At 30.4% G+C, this 20,806-nt stretch overlaps 1 protein-coding gene across 3 annotated transcripts; it reads right to left on the bottom strand.

Annotated features, from left to right (window-relative positions):
- Nucleotides 1-3,785: 3,785 nt before the first annotated feature.
- On the bottom strand, nt 3,786-20,799 carry LOC111502292 (uncharacterized). Of its 3 annotated transcripts, none has more exons than XM_023156345.2 (5): nt 20,409-20,799; nt 19,301-19,478; nt 12,459-12,639; nt 6,843-6,992; nt 3,786-6,602 (listed from the first exon to the last, which is right to left on the bottom strand). In XM_023156345.2, exons 1-5 carry the CDS (start codon nt 20,482-20,484, stop codon nt 6,423-6,425), a joined length of 765 nt encoding a protein of 254 aa, XP_023012113.2. In that variant the 5' UTR covers nt 20,485-20,799; the 3' UTR covers nt 3,786-6,422. The 3 variants fall into 3 exon arrangements, with proteins under 3 accessions (XP_023012113.2, XP_074036100.1, XP_023012114.2); XM_074179999.1 differs by having other exon boundaries at nt 20,620-20,780; XM_023156346.2 differs by having other exon boundaries at nt 20,613-20,779.
- Between the last annotated feature and the right edge of the window lie 7 nt (nt 20,800-20,806).

Here is a 20,806-nt window from a genome sequence, read left to right as displayed (position 1 = left end):
TTTGGAATGCTTCGCCAACTTGTCACTGTTCCAAAGCAAGAAAAGTTTTACTTGGATTGTACTATATGTCCATAACGAACCCTCAGCTGGCACGACATGAGCCAAAATATATAGAAGAAGAAAAAATCAAACTTAACCTACAAGTCATAAGCACAGTGGAAATAAACATTTTATTAAAAAAAAGTTATAAGAATGACTGTTATCACTGATGAGGATGCCCTACTTTTATTAATAAATACATATATGATAAAGAGGATAGATAGTGCTAACGCGGAAGTAGATCAGGAAAAATTTATTGAATGTGTTCAAAAAATATTCAGTGAAAATAATTTAAGTTATTCTAGAAAGCAGATACTTACAACATGGAAACAGTTGTTAGAATCTTATTATCACTTCAAAGAAAATTTATCCTCAGAACAGACAAGTGAAGCATGGTCAATATTTTCTGTTATGGACAACTGTTTTGATGAATCCACAAGTACAAGTGAGAAGTTTTCTGATCCAAATATGACCATGCATCTGATTGAGTATATGAGTGAATACAAAGAAATTATATTGAACCATGGACTAAACATGACTGTACTACGTAACGTGGAGAATAAATTTCAACATTTGAAGAATAACACTATAAATCAGAAAGATATTTATGTTCAATGGAATAATTTGGAAATGTGTTTTGAGGATAGAGAAAAACAAATTCAACCTCAAAATTTTCACCATAGGTTTATAGAAGCCATGAAATTTTATATTTATAATACTGACTCACAGAATTATTACAGTAGTAAGATTTCAAAGAGGCCTATGGGTAAAAATGAGTGTGTTACAAAGAGAAAATTTAAGAAACGCCTTAATAAATATATGCAGAAGGAAGTGAATAATCTCCATACTATTTCTTCAGAAACAATGAGTAGTTCATTTTCCAGAATTGGCAATAAAGAACAAATAAATACAAAAAGAAACGAGTATGAAGGTACTTCAAAGTCCACATTGGCAGTACTTGGAGAATATTCCAAACATACTAGTGAAAGTAGTGCTGATATAAATCACTGTGAGTCTCTGGAAAACAAAGAAACTGGATCTGTCAGAAAAGAAGAAAATACTTTAATAAAAGGAAATGGAGGTGTAAATGGAATTTTGAATAAATATGAAAATAGATATAAAGAACTGGCAGAGCTGAAGGAAGTTGTTATAGAAAACAATCTCTTGAAAAAAGAATATAAATATTTACTCAATTTATTCTCAGATAAAATGAAAACCAAGAGACTATAAGTTAAAATAAATTAAATAACTAATAATTTGTAAGTTCATCAAACGTTAATGTTCAAATTTTCATTAATGTCAAAAAATTATCACATTTTTCATTGAGTTCCATTTCCATTATGAGTAAATAATTATTTTTGACCTCTTTTCAAGATTAGAGGGTTTTCGAATTTTTAAACCAAGATATATTAATGAGAAGGTTGATTGTTCTGGATACCATTTTATTTTTCAAAAATCAAGAAGGCCACAAAATTCTGATTCTATCATTCGATATTGAAATATTTAATAATGAAATTGTATTCTGTTAAATCTTCGTAGGCGGTTTAACCGATGAAAACTGTTGGAAACGCATATTATGACTGTCAGTGGAAGAGACAACACTGCTCATATCACAATGACAATACATATACACATTCATAAGGTACTTAATTTATACAGATTTTTTTTTAAATTGATCTCTTTAAAAATATTCGAGTTTCAATTTAAAGGGCAGCTTCATTTTATCAATAAATTATTACTTATGTTTAGCAGCCGGGCGCTATATTCTAGGTACTTCAAGGTCAGAATTGGTTCCGCCTCTTTTGGCTTCCTTTCCGCATTGCAATGTTGAGAGATGATTTGTATTTTGTATATTTCTCAGTGATATGTTGATATTCTCTTTTATGTATATCACCATGTTCTGTGTATATGTTTAAAATCTGTTCTTCCATTATCCAGCTGTCGTCCCAGATGAACAACAATCCTCAAAAGTCGAAACTTGTGCAAGCTATGATTTAACGAGATCTTACCTTTTAATGTGGAGTTTTCTAGCACAGGTTGGAAGATGTCGATTGTCCGGTATCGCAGCTTGAACCAGCGTTCCAGCTGACGGTCAATTGAATGAGTGGAACAAACCACTCGTGCCAACCCACGCTAAGCTACCTCTCTGGTCGAGAGATCCATGAATTCCTTATTACAATAACCTCCTGCTTGAGATAAAACAAAGTGAATCTTTTGGGAAAGAAAGTTTTTGGCTTTCTACTACTCCATCTGATACAAAAAAATGGATGAGAGAATCTTCCAAAGAAAGGAAGGATTAATCAATTTGAAAATCAAATTGAGAGAATCTTCCAAAGAAAGGAAGGATTAATCAATTTGAAAATCAAATTGATTCCAAAGAAAGGAAGGATTAATCAATTTGATTTTCAAATTGATTAATCCTTCCTTTCTTTGGAAGATTCTCTCATCCATTTTTTTGTATCAGATGGAGTAGTAGAAAGCCAAAAACTTTCTTTCCCAAAAAATTAATCACTCCTAAAAATATAACCCTTTCAAATCAAAGTGAATCTATTATGACATTCAAAAAAGGACTTACTAGTCATTTGAAGATACAACATCCACATTAACATTGATATTATAATAACATATATATCTAGTATTTGTAATTTACATTGTTATTTTGTCTATTTATTGAATGCTTGGATAATTCCGAGCATACATATTTTAGTGTTATGAAGTTGGACTGCGACTTTGTCTATTCAATTTTAAAATGTTTTTGTATATTAGGATACCTATTTGAAAATAAATATATATTATTGATTCTAAAAACAATGACTTCACAATAGTCACATCTAAAAGATGTTTAAGGTGTTTTATAGAGACCCATTCCTAATACATAATGACGTTAGTGTCAATTTGGAAATTTCAGGCAGTTTAATAAATATTTGAAGATGTAATATGTATGTATTTTTCTTACCTAAAAGACCAGCAAATTAAAAAAATACTACAAAGCAGATAGCCGCTAAGATTCAACTTTTGAATGAAACTGGAAAGATGATATTTTTACAAGTAGTTTACTCAATGAAGAGTCGAATTCCTTTTCTATCGATAATTTTCTAATAAAAAACTTCTACAAAAATAGTTCAAACTTAATTTGTGAAAACATCAACTTATTATTACTAATTTAGCTCCAGCTACGAGTGAGAGTGAGAAAGACGTTTTGTCATTAATGTATATTTTATAAATATATACGTTTCCTGTGTGTATTTATGAATCTGTGAAAAATCTGTCAATTTGTTAAAGTCTGTTGTTCCGTTTACCAGCTGTCGCTCTCCTATGAACGACAACTCTCAAAAGCCGAAACTTGTGCGAGCTAAGGACTAATGAGGTCTTACTTTTTAACGTGTGATTCTTAACACGGGTTGGATGATAAGAAGTGAAAATCGAATGTCTGGCCTTGCGGTCCGAACCATCGGTCGATTGACTTAGTGGAGCCGACCACCCACGTCAACCTACAAGGCTACCGTCCTTCCAATATTCAGATATGTTTATTAGTATGATAAGGAAATTGATTCACTTCAGTAATTGATTGATTTTCCCTCCTTTGTTCATCAAAAAGAATACTAATTTGAGAAGCCATTCCAAATGTATTTCAAAATAGTCATGACAATGGACGTCTTGTTAATACAGCAGTGAACTTGTGTCTGTTCATTCCTGAGTTTTTTTTATCCAATTTGTGGATGTATCAGCAGAAATAAAATAAAATGTATTTAGGTATATCTTTATTCAACATGTATATGTAACATATAAATATGGAAATATTTTTATTGATATATTTGATGCCAAACAAAAATTTTTATTGTTTTTGATTGAAAATATGTATCGACTTCAAACATCAAATATAAAAATATACGCACCTACATATACTTTCAATAGTTGTGAGTAAATAGTTCGAAATACCTGATAATTCTAATTAGTGTGTATAATGTTGGAGTTCTCAAAAACGAGAGATAGAAGCTAGTTAAAGTATATCCAATTAAAATATTTTTCTTCATTGTTTTTAAAAGCACAAAAAGTCCCTCAATATTATTTTTATAAAAATGTTACATGGCAAAACATTAGCCAATCAAAATTAATTACTGTTTACTTCTGAATATTCTAAATATATCGTCAATATTATGTGACACTTCATCATTTTTTGCAACTGGAGATGGGATGATAGCCCTAATTTTTATTACAAACCAAGAAAGTTTAGACATATGAAACTGATCACAACTGTTTTTGATATCCCCATACAGAATACACACTTCAATTAGAAAAATCAAGAATAGATTTACATAAGAATTGTACAAAACTAAGTATATTGATTGTCTCAAAATTATAAAATATATATATATATATGTAAAAGTCTGGTTTTCAAATAAAAAAATAACTAGAAAAAAATCACATAGAAAAACCTATAGATATGTCATAATAAACAGAACGATAAAAAGTTATGTGTATTTATCTTCCGTAAAACCCAACAAAAATTACAAAAATAAGTGCAAACATATTTTGTGGCACACAGTCTTTTATACAATAAAGTTACTTACAAAATGAATTAAAATAACAAGTACAGTTCATTATAAATTTTTTTTTCATAAAGACAATTCATGTAATATATTCCAAAAGTTTATTGAAATTATTGATAAAAAATGTGACTGGTCTTTTAATGAACTGAATTACAGCCTGATTCAGTTGGATAATTTCAATACATTTTATTAGAATAATTAGAGTAGAAGAAAAACCAAAGCCCTTGCTTCGATATATAAAACTCATTAAGGTATTCATTTTATGAAGTTTGAATTTGATAAATTAACACTGAATCATGCTGTATCAACTTGTCTTATGAATTGTATAATGTAAACTTACAGTAAGAGATATAGAAAAAGTATATATCATGTATGTATATGATTTTAATATAAAATCAGTATTATCATTATAAATTTGGAACCACTAGGTGTTATTTCTTACATCATATTAAAAATACATTTAAATATGATAAATGGAATAAGGAAATTGTAAAGTTTGGCAACAGCTCCACTTATTTATACTGTAAATAAAGGAAACTGACTAATTCAGATCATGTCACTATTATAAAAGTAAATTTGGATTTGAGATTCAAAATGCACAATTACTGTACTCGTAGTATAAGAAGCCAACTGCATTATTTAAAAACCCAAATCTGGGTCACCATTAACTTACTCAAGTACTCTATGTCATAAATTAACTGAAGATCTTGAAAACGAAGTTGTGACTAGAATCTGGTAAGAGTAGGTTTATGAATGTGTGAATGACCAACATTAGATACTTTCTTTGGATTATTTCAGGGGAACTTGGGCTTTGGAAATGGGTAAAAAATAGTTGCATAAGAGCTGACGTATAAATTTTGAAAAATTTTTTTTTACACGTGATAAGGAGTAATTCACAAGTATGTTATTGAAAAAATTCAAACTGACATTCGTGTACATGAAATACCCTGCATATTATATCACACTTTAAAGTAACACGAAAATTTCTTATATAAAATTTAGAATACAGTTACTTGAAAAAATATGACTTAATTCATACAAAAATTATTCACTAGATTTTTTTTACCACGTCTTTGTTGTACTGAATATAATGAAGTATGAAATGTTAAATTGTAACCAGAGAGGTAACAAAGATGATAATGTAGGATATGGAATAAAGATTATATAAGAGTATATATGGGATAAAGATTATATTAGAGTATATATTGATAATATATTCAAGCTGCATTACAGAAGAAATTGATAGAAAATTTGAAAATCTTTTTGCTGGGTTAAGATAATATAATAATGCAGTTAGTATTATATGCCCACACAAAAAAGTTTTGGCACCTATACAAAGTTTGATGTATGCCATCTTGTCGTGGTTTTGTAATATGACATGTGAAAATGTTAAAAAGTTTTGTTGAATAATTTATCAGGGGATTTTAACGAGTAGATGTCATTTCTGATATTTCGAAACCCACTTCAATATAGATATTTCTTCATTACCTTTAGAATGTAAACTTTTCAGCTGACTGTGATTACAAGTTAATATGAAGTAGTTATATTTTTTCATAAACGATACTCACAAACAAAACAAGAATTACTGAACATGCTTGAGAAAAATATTCCTTAATAAACATAGTTAACCCACTTCTATTCATTTCAATAGACTTATTAGTTCTTGTCTTGTTACTGAAAGTAGAAATTGATATCCCCACAACATTTACATCAGAAGACGCAATGCTGGATTCCAACATCCTTTTTATACAACTTCTCATGCAAGATCCTCCTTACAAAAATGAATAAAGCATCATATTTTTGGCAATCTTAGTTATTTTTTTATCAAAACAATCAAGTAACAGCTTTGTCATATGAAGGCGGGGGGGAATCTCTTATGACCTGTATGGAATCCAGATCATTCTGGGGACTTAACATCACTGCTATGTGATATGGAGGTGGTGGCAATTCTGCAGAATTTTGGGACAAGGAAGTAGAAACCTGCCGATGCCGATTTTCTTCACTTTCTGTTTGCTACAATAGTAAATAAAGCACTAAATGTCAATACCTGAACAGACAAAACAGATACATTATTATGAATGGCCCATTACTTGATAAAAATAACACTATCCGTGATAATAATTACACAATTTTCACAAACATTTTCATTTCCAGACGCGTTTATGATAGAGAAAATATTGAAAACTTTTAGATTTGTCATTGTTATTTTCTATTAGAACCACTTAAAAATTATATAATAATTTTAAAACTTACCCGTTCAGCTACCTGCAATACAGGAGCCTCAACATTTGTATTGGTTGGTGAGTAGGAGATAACTGCTTCACACAAAGATATCAAACCACCTATTATGAGAACCACTACGAGAAGTGAGCAAAATGCCAAAACCTCTACACCGATATTGATCTGAAATTATAAAGCAAATGAAATTTCTTATTATATGTGATTCAATTATTTATTCTACAGGGTGTTTCAAATTCGATCCTCACCATTGGGATCTCGGAAACTATGAGAGATACAAAGATGGTTACACTACTGCAAAGTTGCGCATTTACCTGACCGAAAAAAAAAACAGAAATTTCGGAAAATGGTTTTCATTTTTTTTCTGGCTTTAGTTTTCGAAACATTTGAAAATAAATTGCACTTCCATATTGCTACTTTTTCCCTGCTACATTATGTTGCAGGTTCAGATTTGCTATCGGACGTTTCGTCTTCGGGCCACCATCATAAACTTTATTTTTTCTTATGGATTCTTTCTGTTTTGAATAGAACCAGATTTTACCTTTTCAATGATGTATCATCCTTTTTCGAAAAATTGGACATATTGAAAAAAAATAATTCTTATCATAATAGGCTTTGACTTTGATGTTTTTGAATTTGACTTTCAATTTGTTACACTCATGAACATTTTGTTATTGTACAAATCATTGAATTTTTGGCAAAAAATGGCTTTCACGAATGAAGAAAAAAAAGATATGATACAAATTTATTACAAATACGATAGAAACAGTGTTAAGACATCGGAAATGTATTCAAAATTGTATCACGAAAGATGACAACTACATCGATCTATGTTCAAGTTATTGGATCAAAATCTCACCGAGTTAGGTTCATTTGAAAAACCGAGGAAAAAATACGGAGACAGAATGGACCAAGAAACTAAAGAAAATTTGATAAATGAGGTATGTATGAGGTAAGTTAGACATTGTGTCCTTTTTAATAAAAGTATAAATTTGCAGATCAACATAAACCCGGGGAAATCTACACGTCAAGTTTCCTCTGAAATGAATATTTATCATACAAGTGCTTGGAGACATCTAAAAAAAAAGCGGTTTAAAATGTTACAAAATACACATATATGCAGATCAAACAAAAAACAAAGGGAATATTTTATCCAGATTAAAGGTAAATTAGAGGAACTGAAACAAGCAGGACACATCAACAAAACAATAAAGTACATAAACAATATACCAACAATTGTCCAACAAACCAGAAAATTTCAGCAGCTTATCCTAATATTCAGTACCATACAGACATAATATACATTAATGCACAGAGTTTTATCGCCCATAAGGATCAAATTATTGAAGAACTTATTTGTTATAATCCAAAAATACTACTCCTAAGTGAAACCCAGACAACGGAAGACTTTGAGGAAGTAGAATTGAATATAAAAAATTACAACTTAATAAGATGTGATTCAAAAAGCCGTCATACAGGTGTAGTGCTAATGTATGTAAGACAAGGTATTATCGTAACGAACACTAAAATAACTATTGAGGAGTATAAATATTGGTGTGGCATGATACAATAACTATTAACATTAGAAGTAACAACAGATCAGTAAATTTAGTTTCAAAAATGTACAGAAAACTTAATATAGATAATTTTCACATGATAAATTTGAGATTGATTGATTGCAGTTGGCCAACAAAATGCTTAGATGTAAACACTACTTTTGATAAAATGTCAAAAATTACAAAAAAGTTGTTAATGAAATTTGCTCAGTAAAAACATTTGAAAATACTAGAAATATCTTACCTTGGGTACGATGAAGAAATACATTTAAAGGCAAAAAATCGTGATAATGGTTATAAAAAATTTAGTCAGTGTAGTAGAAACATGGAGGGAAAACAAAATCTTTGGAATACCTACAAAATATGTATAAATGAAGTTAATAACAGTCTTAGATTGAAGAGAAAACGTTATTACGAAAATGCGATTGATTCCCATTATGCAGATTGTAAACAAATGTGGAAAACTCTAAAACAGTTCATTCGAAATGAAAATCTTGCATTTACAAATACAGTCATGAAATTTGAATTTAGAGATAGAGTAGTGATTGCGAAAACAGAAAATGATTTGCAAACTGTTTCAATGAATATTTCATATCGAGTGTAGGTGATATAAATGATACCATAAATTATCATAAGGAATGGTCCGCCAAACATCTCCCAGAAATAAAAACTAACCTTGAAAACTTTTGTAAAATAAGTATTAAGGAACTTAAAAATATAATTGCTACCCTGGAAAATAAAGGTAATATACATGATGTTATGAATGGTCAAATAATAAAAAATACCATTGACACTTGTGGTTTTCACCTATTAAATCTTATTAACGCATCCTTTTCAACAGGAATATTTCCAAATGAGCTGAAAACATCCATTATAATACCAATTCCAAAAGTCAAAAATTCAAATGATGCAATGAATTTCAGACCAATCATTACGTTACTAGATGTTGAGAAAGTAATTGAAAGAGCAGCATATAACCAACTCATTGAACACATAAATATTAACAATATTTTCTTAGGGAACCAGTCAGGTTTCCGTAGTAAATGTTCTTGTGAAACAGCCTTACAACTGACAATTACTAGTTGGAACCAATTGATGGATAAAGGAAAGTATATCGTGGCAGTATTCATTGATCTGGAACGAGCATTTGAAACAATAGATAGAGGTATTCTAGTGCAGAAATTAAAAACATATGGAATTAAATCAACTGCTTTGAAATGGTTGGAAAGTTACCTGAGTGATAGAAAACAGATTGTGAAAATAAATAACCATTTTTCTACTACAAGGCAGATAAATATAGGTGTCCCATAAGGTAGTGTAATTGGACCTATACTATTTATACTATACATGAATAACATCAACTGCTCTGTTAATTGTGAATTTATTATTCTTTATGCAGATGATACTCTGTTGGCAGTTAGTGGTGATTGTGTGGAGACCTCTGTTCAAAAAATGAATGAAGAATTAATTAAACTTGAAAAATACTTGGAGGGAAATAAGTTGAAACAATATACAAAAAACAAAAGCTATGATCATTTCTGATTACAATTGGACAAAAAATATAGATGAAGATAACATAACTTTAATTATAGAAAATACAAAAATTGAAATTGTAAAACAATTCAAATACCTAGGGGTTGTATTGGATGAAAATTTAACATATAAGGAACACTTTATATCAATACAGAAAAAAAATTCTAAAAAACTCTTTTTCTTCTCAAGAATAGCTGCTCACATATCGTTGAAAGCAAGATTGACAGTTTTTAGTAGTATCATTAAACCACATTTTGACTATTGTTCTACAATACTATTTCTATTAGACAATAACAGGAAAGCTTCTCTACAAAAACTTCAAAATCGTGGGATGAGATTAATCCTAAAATGTAATAGATATACTCCGATAACCCATATGTTAGAGACTTTACAGTGGCAATCAGTAACCAAAAGGTAGACTATCTCAACAATGATCTTCATTTTTAAAATTTTCAAAGGTTTAATGCCAACTTATTTCAAACAATTCATCAAGTTTAATCATGAGGTCCATGAATACTGTACTAGAAGTGCAAACAATTTTCATGTAGATAGAGCTAATACCAGAAAAGGTATGAACTCACTATAGATTCGAGGTTTAGTTGAATATAATTCCCTTCCAAATGAAATTAAAAAATGTGATACACTTGTATCGTTCAAGAAAAACCTCTCAAAATATCTGTGATTGTTATGAATGTAGTTATATTGTATTATAGATTTTCAGCTGAATTAAGTCAGTTATTGTATAGTTTTGATATTTGCATTATCTCAATCTTACTTTGTTTATTGTTAATAATGTATTTTGTTATAAATTTATACATGGATTCATTCATTGTATTATGTTTTGATATAGTATTTACTCAATAATCATTTATTGTAGAATTATAACTTTGTATTGTGAATATTAGGATTATTCCTATTCAATAAAGACTACTTACTTACTAATCTCAAAAATTGCATCCAGGTGATCCCGAAAGGTGATTAGAATTTTGTAATTGGCTAATAAGAAGACCTGATTATCCAGTTTTCCTGGAAAATGTTATTTGGACAGATGAAAGCACTTTTACGTGATAAATAGTTAGGGAATAATGGGCCAGTGTAGTGGCCAGCAAGGTCTCCAGACTTAAGTGTTATGGATACTTTCTTATGGGATACACTGAAAAATAGAGTTTATGGTCAGAGGGAATATCAAAATATGGAGGACCTTCAACACAGCATTGTCAGAGAGTTTGGAAGATTGAGGAGGAGGGAAATTAGAAATTAATCGTGCAGTGAATAATATTCGAAAAAGGGCACAGTTGTGTTATCATGAACAAGGCCAGCATTTTGAGTATTTGCTGTGATTTACTTTTCTATTTTCATTGAAAAGGACACAATGTCTAATTTACTTCATACACACCTCATTTATCAAATTTTGATTGTTGATTCTGTCTCCGTTTTTTTTCATTGGCTTTTCAAACGAACCAAACGAGAAATTTTGATCTAATAACTTGAACATAGTTCAATTTGGTTGTCGTCTTTCAGGATACAAGTTTAAATACATTTCAGATGTCCTAATACTGTTTCTATCGTATTTGTAATAAATCATATATATTTTTTCTTTATTCGTGAAGTCAATTTTCGCCAAAAATGCAATGACTTGTACAATAACAAAATGTCATTGAGTGTAACAAATTGAAAGTCAAATTTAGAAACATCAAAGTCAAAGCCTATTATGACAAGAAATAATTTTTTTTCAATATCTCCAATTTTTCTAAAAAGAATGATAACTTATGATACATCATTGAAAAGGTAACATCTGTTTCTTTTCAAAATAGAAAGATTCCAATATAGCGCAAATAAGAAAAAATAAAGTGATGATGGTGGCCGAAAGACGAAACGTCAGATAGAACATCTGAAAACACCATTATGTAGCAGGGGAAAAATGGCAATGTGAAAGTGCAATTTATTTTTGAATCCTTCGAAAAATAAAGCCAGAAAAAATATAAACCATTTTCTGGAATTTCTGTTTTTTCCGGATATACTCAGAATTTCAGAACTTTCTCAACGGCATATTGTTAGTCAGATAAATGCGCAACTTTGCCACAATTTAACCATCTTCGTATCTCTCACAGTTTCCGTGATCCTAATGATGAGGATCGAATTTGAAACGCCCTGTATAGTATCACCAGACCCTTTTTTCTACACGTCATTTTGAATCCAATGAGTTGTATTTTCAGAAGTTTCATGTCTATTCAACACACATTTCAACTTATGAACAGACTATTATTGAGATTATGCCACATAGCAACAAAATAGCTCAAATCCTAGTCTCAACTATTTTTAAATGAAAAAAATGAAGCAAATTTAATTTTTTTCAATGAAAACAATTCAATAAAGCACACATTAATCTATGTATTTTAAAAATGGGCATTTTGAAAAATCTCACGCGAGATTTGGGAGAGGGATTGAGTCGGGCCAAAACTCACATCTCGCTGAGAGGAAGAAGTAAAAAAAGTGATAAAAGTACCTCAAAACACAAAAAACTACTAATCTGCAGGCTTACCCCATGGAAGTAATATTTAGCTACAGCTAGAAAGAAAGTAACCAATGCAAAAAAAATCCACACTCCGCATTTCATTCTGGATGTAGGTGAAACATTGTTTCTAATTGTAGCAGTGTGTCCTGGTGCAATCATTTCCAAGGATCTGCCAACATGAGGTATACGAATGTTACCGCTAGACCCACTAAAAATGAAAAAATTAAATTTTAAACACCTCTGATGATCTGCAATCAAATATTCTATTCATGTCAAAAATTTCTCAAATTTAGTAATCATTTTAACATATCCACATTTTCTACTTGTTAAAAAAAAACTCATTTTGAATCATAAGAATTACTTTTTATACTAGCATATTGTGCTCTCACTTTTACTGTTTATTATAGCATTTATTCTTTTAATAACATAGTTACATTTGGTACTGAAAAATCGTCGAAGTGTCGTGAACAGTTACGTTTGAAAAGTAATCGAAAACAATCTCTCATTATTGAGTAATAATCGAATGAATTAATAATACTGTTGTTCCAAGTACAAGGAAGTGCTCTTTTTGCTGGGTAATAAAAAACAGGTCACAATAAAAAGAAAGTGATTTCAGATATCAATTCTCCAGTGGCGTGCCTCATATTATTATATCTGGATCAAATATATATAAAAATATAAATAAATGTTTTCGTTGTAAAAAAGATGTGGAGGAAGATAAAACTTCATTTAGATGTGACGGATGTAAAAGGCTTTTACATCTATCCTGTGCCAATGTCACCTCCACGGAATTAAGATGTCTTCAACTGGTTACTGAAACCAGAAAATTGAAATTCTTTTGTAATGAATGTGAAAAAGGTTTCTCACTTATCCCTACCTACGAGTAGAAGTTGATAAACTGAAGGAGACAAACAAGCAAAATTTAAAAGAAAGAGATAAACAAATTGAAATCTTGAATGAAGAGATAGAACAGTTGAAGCAAGAGAAAGATCCAAATTGTTCGTGGAAGGAAATACTGGATGAAATGAATGAGACGATGAATCAGGTGAACAATGTAATGGTTTACAATGTTCCTGAGTCTACATCAGCGAGTTTAACTGAAAGGATTGAAAATGATAAAACTGAAATCCAAAAGGTTTTCACCATCATAGAGACGGAAGAGTTGACAAATGACATTGTGAAGGTAATACATATTGGAAGAGCAGGTGGTAATAAGCCATGTCCCATCAAATTAGTGTTCTCTAATAATAATGCGGTCAAAGACTTACTGAACCACAAGAAAAAGTTGCATAACTCTCCGATGATCAAGATAAATAATGATCTTACAAAAATGCAAAGAAAAGTAAATACCGATACGTGGAATGAATTCAAACAAAGGAAAGACAGTGGGGAAGATATCTTCATAAGATATAGAAACGGCATGGCAGTTATAGAGGAAAACAAAGGTAGAAAAAACTAAATACACCTCCATTACGAGTCTACTATCAAAACGTTGGTGGAATACGTACTAAAATCCAGGAACTTTCAAATGCAGTGTTGAGTTCTGATTATGATATTTTAATATTAGTGGAGAGCTGGTTAACCAGTGATATTTTAGATTCAGAGATAAAAATTCCATCATATAATAGTTTTAGATATGACAGAAATAGAGTAACTAGTGGTAAATCCAGAGGAGGGGGAATATTAATTTTTATTAAAAACTCTATTAATAGTTCACAGATTGTTCCACTATATGAGTCTGTTGAACAGCTATACATCTTATGCAATGTTGGAAATGTAAAATTTTAAAATTTGTTATAGGGGGGGTCTACATTCCCCCCTCAATCACCGGAAAATATTTATGAAGAGCATTGTATAACAATAGAAAATGTTGTTAATACTCATCGAGGGCATAATATTCTTGTTTTTGGTGACTTCAATCTACCGGAAGCATTGTGGAATAACAATGCTTCGGGGGTAACAGTAAAGTGTCCTGTCAGATCTAATGCTTTGTTACTAGCAGAATCATATGGTTATTTAAATTTTTTTCAAAAAAAAAACGGTATTCCTAATAATAGAAACGTGTTTTTGGATTTATGTTTCACTAATTTAAATGATCTGGAAATATACTCGGCTACAGATAATATTTTAGCTAACAGCTACCATCATATTGGTTACACATTTAATGTTACTGTACCAATTTCTTCAAAATCTCTAGAATACAGTGAATTTCATAATGATTTCAGAAATGCTGAATACATAGATTTAAATAATTATTTTGCAGGAATAGATTGGGAAAGCTGTTTAAATTTCTCGAATGTAAATGAAGCATTAGAATCTTTCTACCATATTTTGAATATGTCTTTGTCGTTGTTTGTTCCACGAAAAAAGTTTAAAACTTCTACATATCCTAAATGGTTTAATGCAGATCTAAGATATCTTATAAAAGAGAAAAAAATGGCCCATAAAACTTACTTGAATTTTCGTGATGATAGAGACTATATAATTTTTTCAGACCTTAGAAGGATATGCAAGAACTTATCTGAGACTTGCTTCAGAAATTATGTGAATCAGCTCAATCAATCTATATATACCAATCCGTAATCTTTCTGGAATTATTTTAATAATAAAAGGGCTACAAATTAAATACCGGACACAGTAAAATATGGGGCTGAGATTGGAACCAACAGCAAGCAGATTGCAGACTGTTTTGCAAACTTTTTTGTTACTGTGTATTCTTCTTCTGAAATATCCAATGAGCACAACTTAAAGATCAATCCTGACAAATCTAAAGTACTATATTTTGGAAAATTGATGATAAAATTCTTTTAAGAAATAATATGACACTGAAAATTGATAATAATATACTCAAAGCTAGTGATTTCGCTAGGAATCTTGGTTTAGTTATGGATACAGACTTACGTTTCTCTCAACATATAAATAATCTCGTCAGTAAAGCGTTTTTATCCCTCAAACTGATCTATAGTAATCGACACGTTTCAAGTATTAAAATGAAAAGAACCTTGTGTGAGTGTCTAGTTTTGAGTCATTTCAACTATTACGATTTCATTTATGGTCCCTGTTTAACTAAAGATGATAGAAATCGGATACAAAAAGTGCAGAATAGTTGTTGCAGACTAATTTATGGAATACGAAAATATGACTCCATCTCCCATAAACTCAAAGAGTGCAACTGGCTGAACATGGAGAATCGACGGCAACTCCACTTGGGTTCATTCACACATGGACTCCTAAACAAGTCCAACCCACCAGCTCTATTGCATAAATTCATTCCACGTTCTAGAATACATTCAAAAAATGTCAGAAACAGATCTGCCCTGACCATGCCCCAGCACAAAACTGCGATATTTCAACGATCTTTTATTTTTAACTCCATTCGAATGTACAATCTTCTTCCTGAACAATTCAAGTTATATAACATAAATAAATTCAAATATAAATTGAAGAACTATTTATTACTCACACAATGATGTAATATAGCAAATTCTGATAATTTACATTTTACCTTTTAATTGACTGCAATTATTCAGGCTAGTAAGTTTTCAATAATGTATATGTGATGGTGATTAACCTGTATAACTTATTAATGTTTACTGCACCACTCAATTATTTTTGTAATCCACTAAGTACAGCCATTTACTAAAATTATTGTTTACCTAACTTGTGAACTTTCTTTTTCAAATCGGGGTTCAAACCCCTGTTGGTTGAGTAGAATAGCTCTGAGCTAGACTTCGCCAACACTTTCATTTCATTTGTATATCATATGTCATTTAATACAATAAAGACGTTTATTATTATTATTATATAGATGTTAATAATTTTTCACAATTAGTTGAGTATGATATACCAGATTTCTACGTGTCAGTGGAAGACATTTTCAACAAAATTTTCAATCTCAAAGACAAACTGAATTGTGGACCTGATGGCTTTCCCGAGTATTTTTTCAAAAAATGTATCTGTACCTTAACATATCCCATATTTCTTATTTTCAAGTGCTCATCAGATTCTAGTTCATTTCCTGATCTGTGGAAACATAGCTTTATCCGGGCTATTTTCAAATCTGGTGATAAACAAAATGTGGAAAATTATCGAAGTATCTGTAGTCCGTCTTCACTTGCAAAAATTTTTGATTCATTAGTTAGTGATCAGTTAAAATTTTATTGTAAGGAACGTTTAATAAATAATCAACATGGATTCTCACAATATAAATCTACTATTACCAACTTGATGTTTTTTGAACACAAAATATTGGATGTTTTGGAAAGTAAAGGGCAAATGGATACAGTGTATACGGATTTTTCAAAGCTTTTGATCGAGTAGACCACAATATCTTATTGAAAAAATTAAAGATATTTGGATTTTCTGACTCAGCTGTAACATGGCTCAGAAGTTTCTTATGTAATCGAACCCAACAAGTTAAAGTTGGAGGCGTTACATCGGTTATAATTCAGGTGCCATCAGGGGTACCTCAGGGTTCTCACTGTTATTCAATATTTTTATTAACGACATTGTTGAATGTTTCCATCATACTGATCTTTTTATGTTTGCAGATGATCTCAAAGTTTTCATGCCAATAAGTTCACTATATGATTCAACACTAATGCAAGATGACCTAGATAGATTGGTTACATAATTTACAGTTGAATATCGCAAAATGCTGTTTTATAAGTTTTTACAAAAGAAATAAAAAATTTGATACTTCTTATGTAATTAATGGCCATGGATTATCTTATGTTTCGTCTGTGAAGGATCTGGGTGTTTTTTTTATGAACAACTTCAATTTTTAGACCACTTGAACTATATTGTGGTGAAGGCGGCAAAATATCTTGGATTTATTCTACGACATGGTAAATATCTGTCCCTTCAAGTCTTAAGGATAGTTTACTTGTCTCTGGTAGTATCAATATTAGATTATGGCTCAATGATATGGTCTCCATTTTATGACAAATTCAAAAAAAATCTTTAACTGCATGGTAGTATTATGATATGTATTTTATAATAACTTAAGTTAATGTAATGTAGTATATTACTTTATTATATAATTGTTAATTTTATTCTCAAATGGGGGGTGATCCCGTAAAATAAATAAATAAAAAATAAATTTTAATTCTGGACCCAACTATGGCTCATTGATTAATGGTCTCAATCAATATAACTTCAAAAGGCTTTTAATGAATTTGCTCATATACCTTGCAGAACCCAGTTGTTAGTATACCCCGCCATAAGCCAGGCCAAAATAGGATGAAAATGTGATTAATGCTTGAGGAAACTTTATTTCTCATTCTTATGTTATCACTTGAAATTGAGTTCTTATTGATAAAAACACCATCAATGTGTCAGTGGCAAAGTTACACTATACACTTACGTTTATGAGTAGTCAAGACCAAGACCTTAGTAAGGCATTTGATTCTAGTTACTACTGTTTGAGAAACACCGTTAAACTGTTCATTCTCATATCTTGAGATTTGAAAATAATTAGTATTGGAGAACAACAAATCTGAGATATAAAAATGGGAGGGAGTAGCACCGGGATCGATATCAAGCCCAGATTTGTTCGTAATTTTACTGAACAATATCAAATTAACATGTAAAGATGCACACACAGATGATACAACTTTGATAGTATCGGCAAAAACTTGGAAATAGAAGTGAATACATTCAATACTGTTGCCAATAAACAGGTTTACTCTTTGATAGTGCTTTTCATCCAGAATACAATGGCAAAAAAATTTCAAATCGATAGCATTTAGCAGTATCAAGATACGCGATACTGAAACTGCATGTTTGTCCAAAACTAATTTGACGTCACGAGTTATAGTTGAGTGTATTGATATGTAATAGATAAAATTTTGTCTATCCTGTTCATTAATAGATATAAATGAATTTGTTATTATCACTTTGAAATAAGTGTGATTTATTTAAATTAAAAATTATCCTTGCAACAAACACAAGTTCACTTAAAGTTCTTTCTCAACATAGCTGTTTGAAGACCTATTAATTTTTTTTTATTTTTATATAAAATGAGAAACAAAATTTTCTGTTTTTTTTACCGCTTGTATTTGTAACTAACGTTACTGCAGTTTCGTCCTATAAGGATATTTTCAAATGAATACATTAAACTGGAAATAATTAATAATGTTAGCCCTTATATATGTAATCACTGTAAGTAATTACAGAGGTACTTGACTTAATTTGAGTACCTGAATTTTGTTTACCTGTGATAATATGGGTAAGCTAATTTGAACCCTTGCTTGCATAGTGCAAAATTTCCGCATTGTTCAGATTGTGGTTGCATTCCAAGGAATGGTTTGAGAACGTCATTTTTACCTAGTCTGAAGGACCTTTCATGTATGATATATTACATTAATATTTCATATTTTACAGGCTTTGTTTAGAAAAATGTAATTTCTTGGACAATAAAGCATATTATATCTCTCCCACTCTCTTTCTCTCTACTGAGACTTCTTTTTGCTAATACTGAATTTTTCTAATTATTCTCGTGATGTGAAATGAAGGAGTTTCTTGACACATTACATAAAACATGTGGCTTTCTAACAGTGTGGGTGTAGTTTTATATTTGTATGGTTGTACTTTCTATGTTCCAAAGATATTTTTCATCTGCCTTCTTTAGGTATTTTCACCTTCCATAATTTTTATGTTTCGAAGACTAAAATCTGCCTCCGTCTTCAGAATTGAAAAAATGTAAGATTTTAGCCTCCGAAACGTTAAAATTGTGGAAAGTTTAAATACCTAAAGAAGGTGGATAAAAAACTCTTGATATCCTACACAAAACATTACTTTTATTCGATACCAAAGAAATTATTACTGAATAATTAGAATCAGTGATATGTTTGAAATTTAATCCTTACTTATAATGTACAGATGAAGACGGTGATTGTGCTGGCAATCTCTCATGATATCCTGGAGACCTATTATTTCGTAATCCATTGTTGGCCACACTTTCAATGGACTGAAATCTGTGTACCGGAGTTACCATCGGTTTAGGATAGAAACTACCACATAAATTTCGTTGATTTCGCCCGTACCCTAAAAATGAAAATCCTGAAATAACCCTTAGGACCCTTCACAGCTGTAATTTCCATTTAAAAAACAATATATAACTGATTGGTTTTATAATAGTCATTTCAGTGAATAAGACCATCTGATCAGAGTAATGTCTAATATAGAAATCAAAATTAGGCTGAACATTCTGAATTGGCAGTTTCAAATATTTTTGGAAATATATATTTAACTTTACTCTCAAGATCTTATTAATGATAAAGTTTTCGCTTTATTCCTAGTACCTCAAAATTGGAAAAATTGGATGACAGAGTTAAATTTCCAAGTAGGTATGTTATTCGAGATTTCCTAGAGTAAACTGTATAATGCAGGTCAGTAAAATGCTGACTTAGGAAAACAGTATATATTTTGTCAGAAAAAAATTAAAACTGTAGTTTACAAATATGATGGACAAAAATGTTAAATTATAATTGGATATGTAATGGATATGGATATGCAATAAATGTAATGAGCAACTGACGAATTAATGTAACATTATTAGTTAGCTTTATTGAAATTATCTCACCAATATTTTTGAAAGAAACTTTGAAAGAAAACACTAATAAGGAGTACACATCTAGTATCAAGACTTCCAACAATAAACTATTTTGTTGCCAAAGTTCTTTGGCCAGTCTTAATCCAGTATTCATTTCAGCAATTTGGTATAGTAGTATATAATTGTTACTGACACATCAAGAGAATTTATTCTAGAAATTATTAGAAGAATAAAAATTAGTTAGAAATGGCAAAGATGGAAAATAAATTAGTAGCTTCCTCCCAGTTATACAAGTTATGCCAGAGTTACTTATAATAATCAGATCACTATTTAATAAATGTGTCAGTTATTTAAAAAAAACCTATAGACTTGCCACTAGGAATATACATCTATTGTGAATGCACGCACAATAGCCAACGTACCAGATATTGATGGTGGTACCTGCCGACGAGCATTAAATCCACATCCTTGACTCCTTTTATCAATCCAAAAATGCATGTGTAATTTTTCAAAAAAAATTATGATTCCCTGACATAAAAATTATTTGTCATTTTTGTTTTAAAATATTATAGAATATTATTATTATTATCCTAAAGAGTTAGTATACTTTCCAACGTTTAACTAACCAATTACCGAAATACAAAATGTATACTTGTTTCTCGATTGTTTATTTTTTATTTGCCTCTTCTCTCAGTCTCTCACCCTTCGTATGACCAATGACAAATTTGCAGACCCAATGTCAAAATTATCTTCTTCTTATTTTTATTGAAGGGGGCCCCGAATACAGACTGTGCCCAAAATTTGGTACGAAGCCTGAAGG

The sequence above is a fragment of the Leptinotarsa decemlineata genome, unplaced genomic scaffold (assembly GCF_025532065.1).
Source record: "Leptinotarsa decemlineata unplaced genomic scaffold, Ldec_3_MD MMD2_tig00026282_RagTag_RagTag, whole genome shotgun sequence".
Lineage (NCBI taxonomy): Eukaryota > Metazoa > Arthropoda > Insecta > Coleoptera > Chrysomelidae > Leptinotarsa > Leptinotarsa decemlineata.
Note: the sequence above shows the minus strand (reverse complement) of the source record. Positions and strands in the feature narration are given on the sequence as shown.

Excerpts from the sequence above, each read along its gene's own strand:
- LOC111502292 (XM_023156345.2), bottom strand. The coding sequence starts at position 20,484 with ATGCATTTTTGGATTGATAAAAGGAGTCAAGGATGTGGATTTAATGCT. Across the intron at positions 19,479-20,408 it reads GGTACCACCATCAATATCTG|GGTACGGGCGAAATCAACGA; the intron begins GTACGTTGGCTA and ends TTTCATTTTTAG. Across the intron at positions 12,640-19,300 it reads TCTTCATCTGTACATTATAA|TGGGTCTAGCGGTAACATTC; the intron begins GTAAGGATTAAA and ends TTTCATTTTTAG.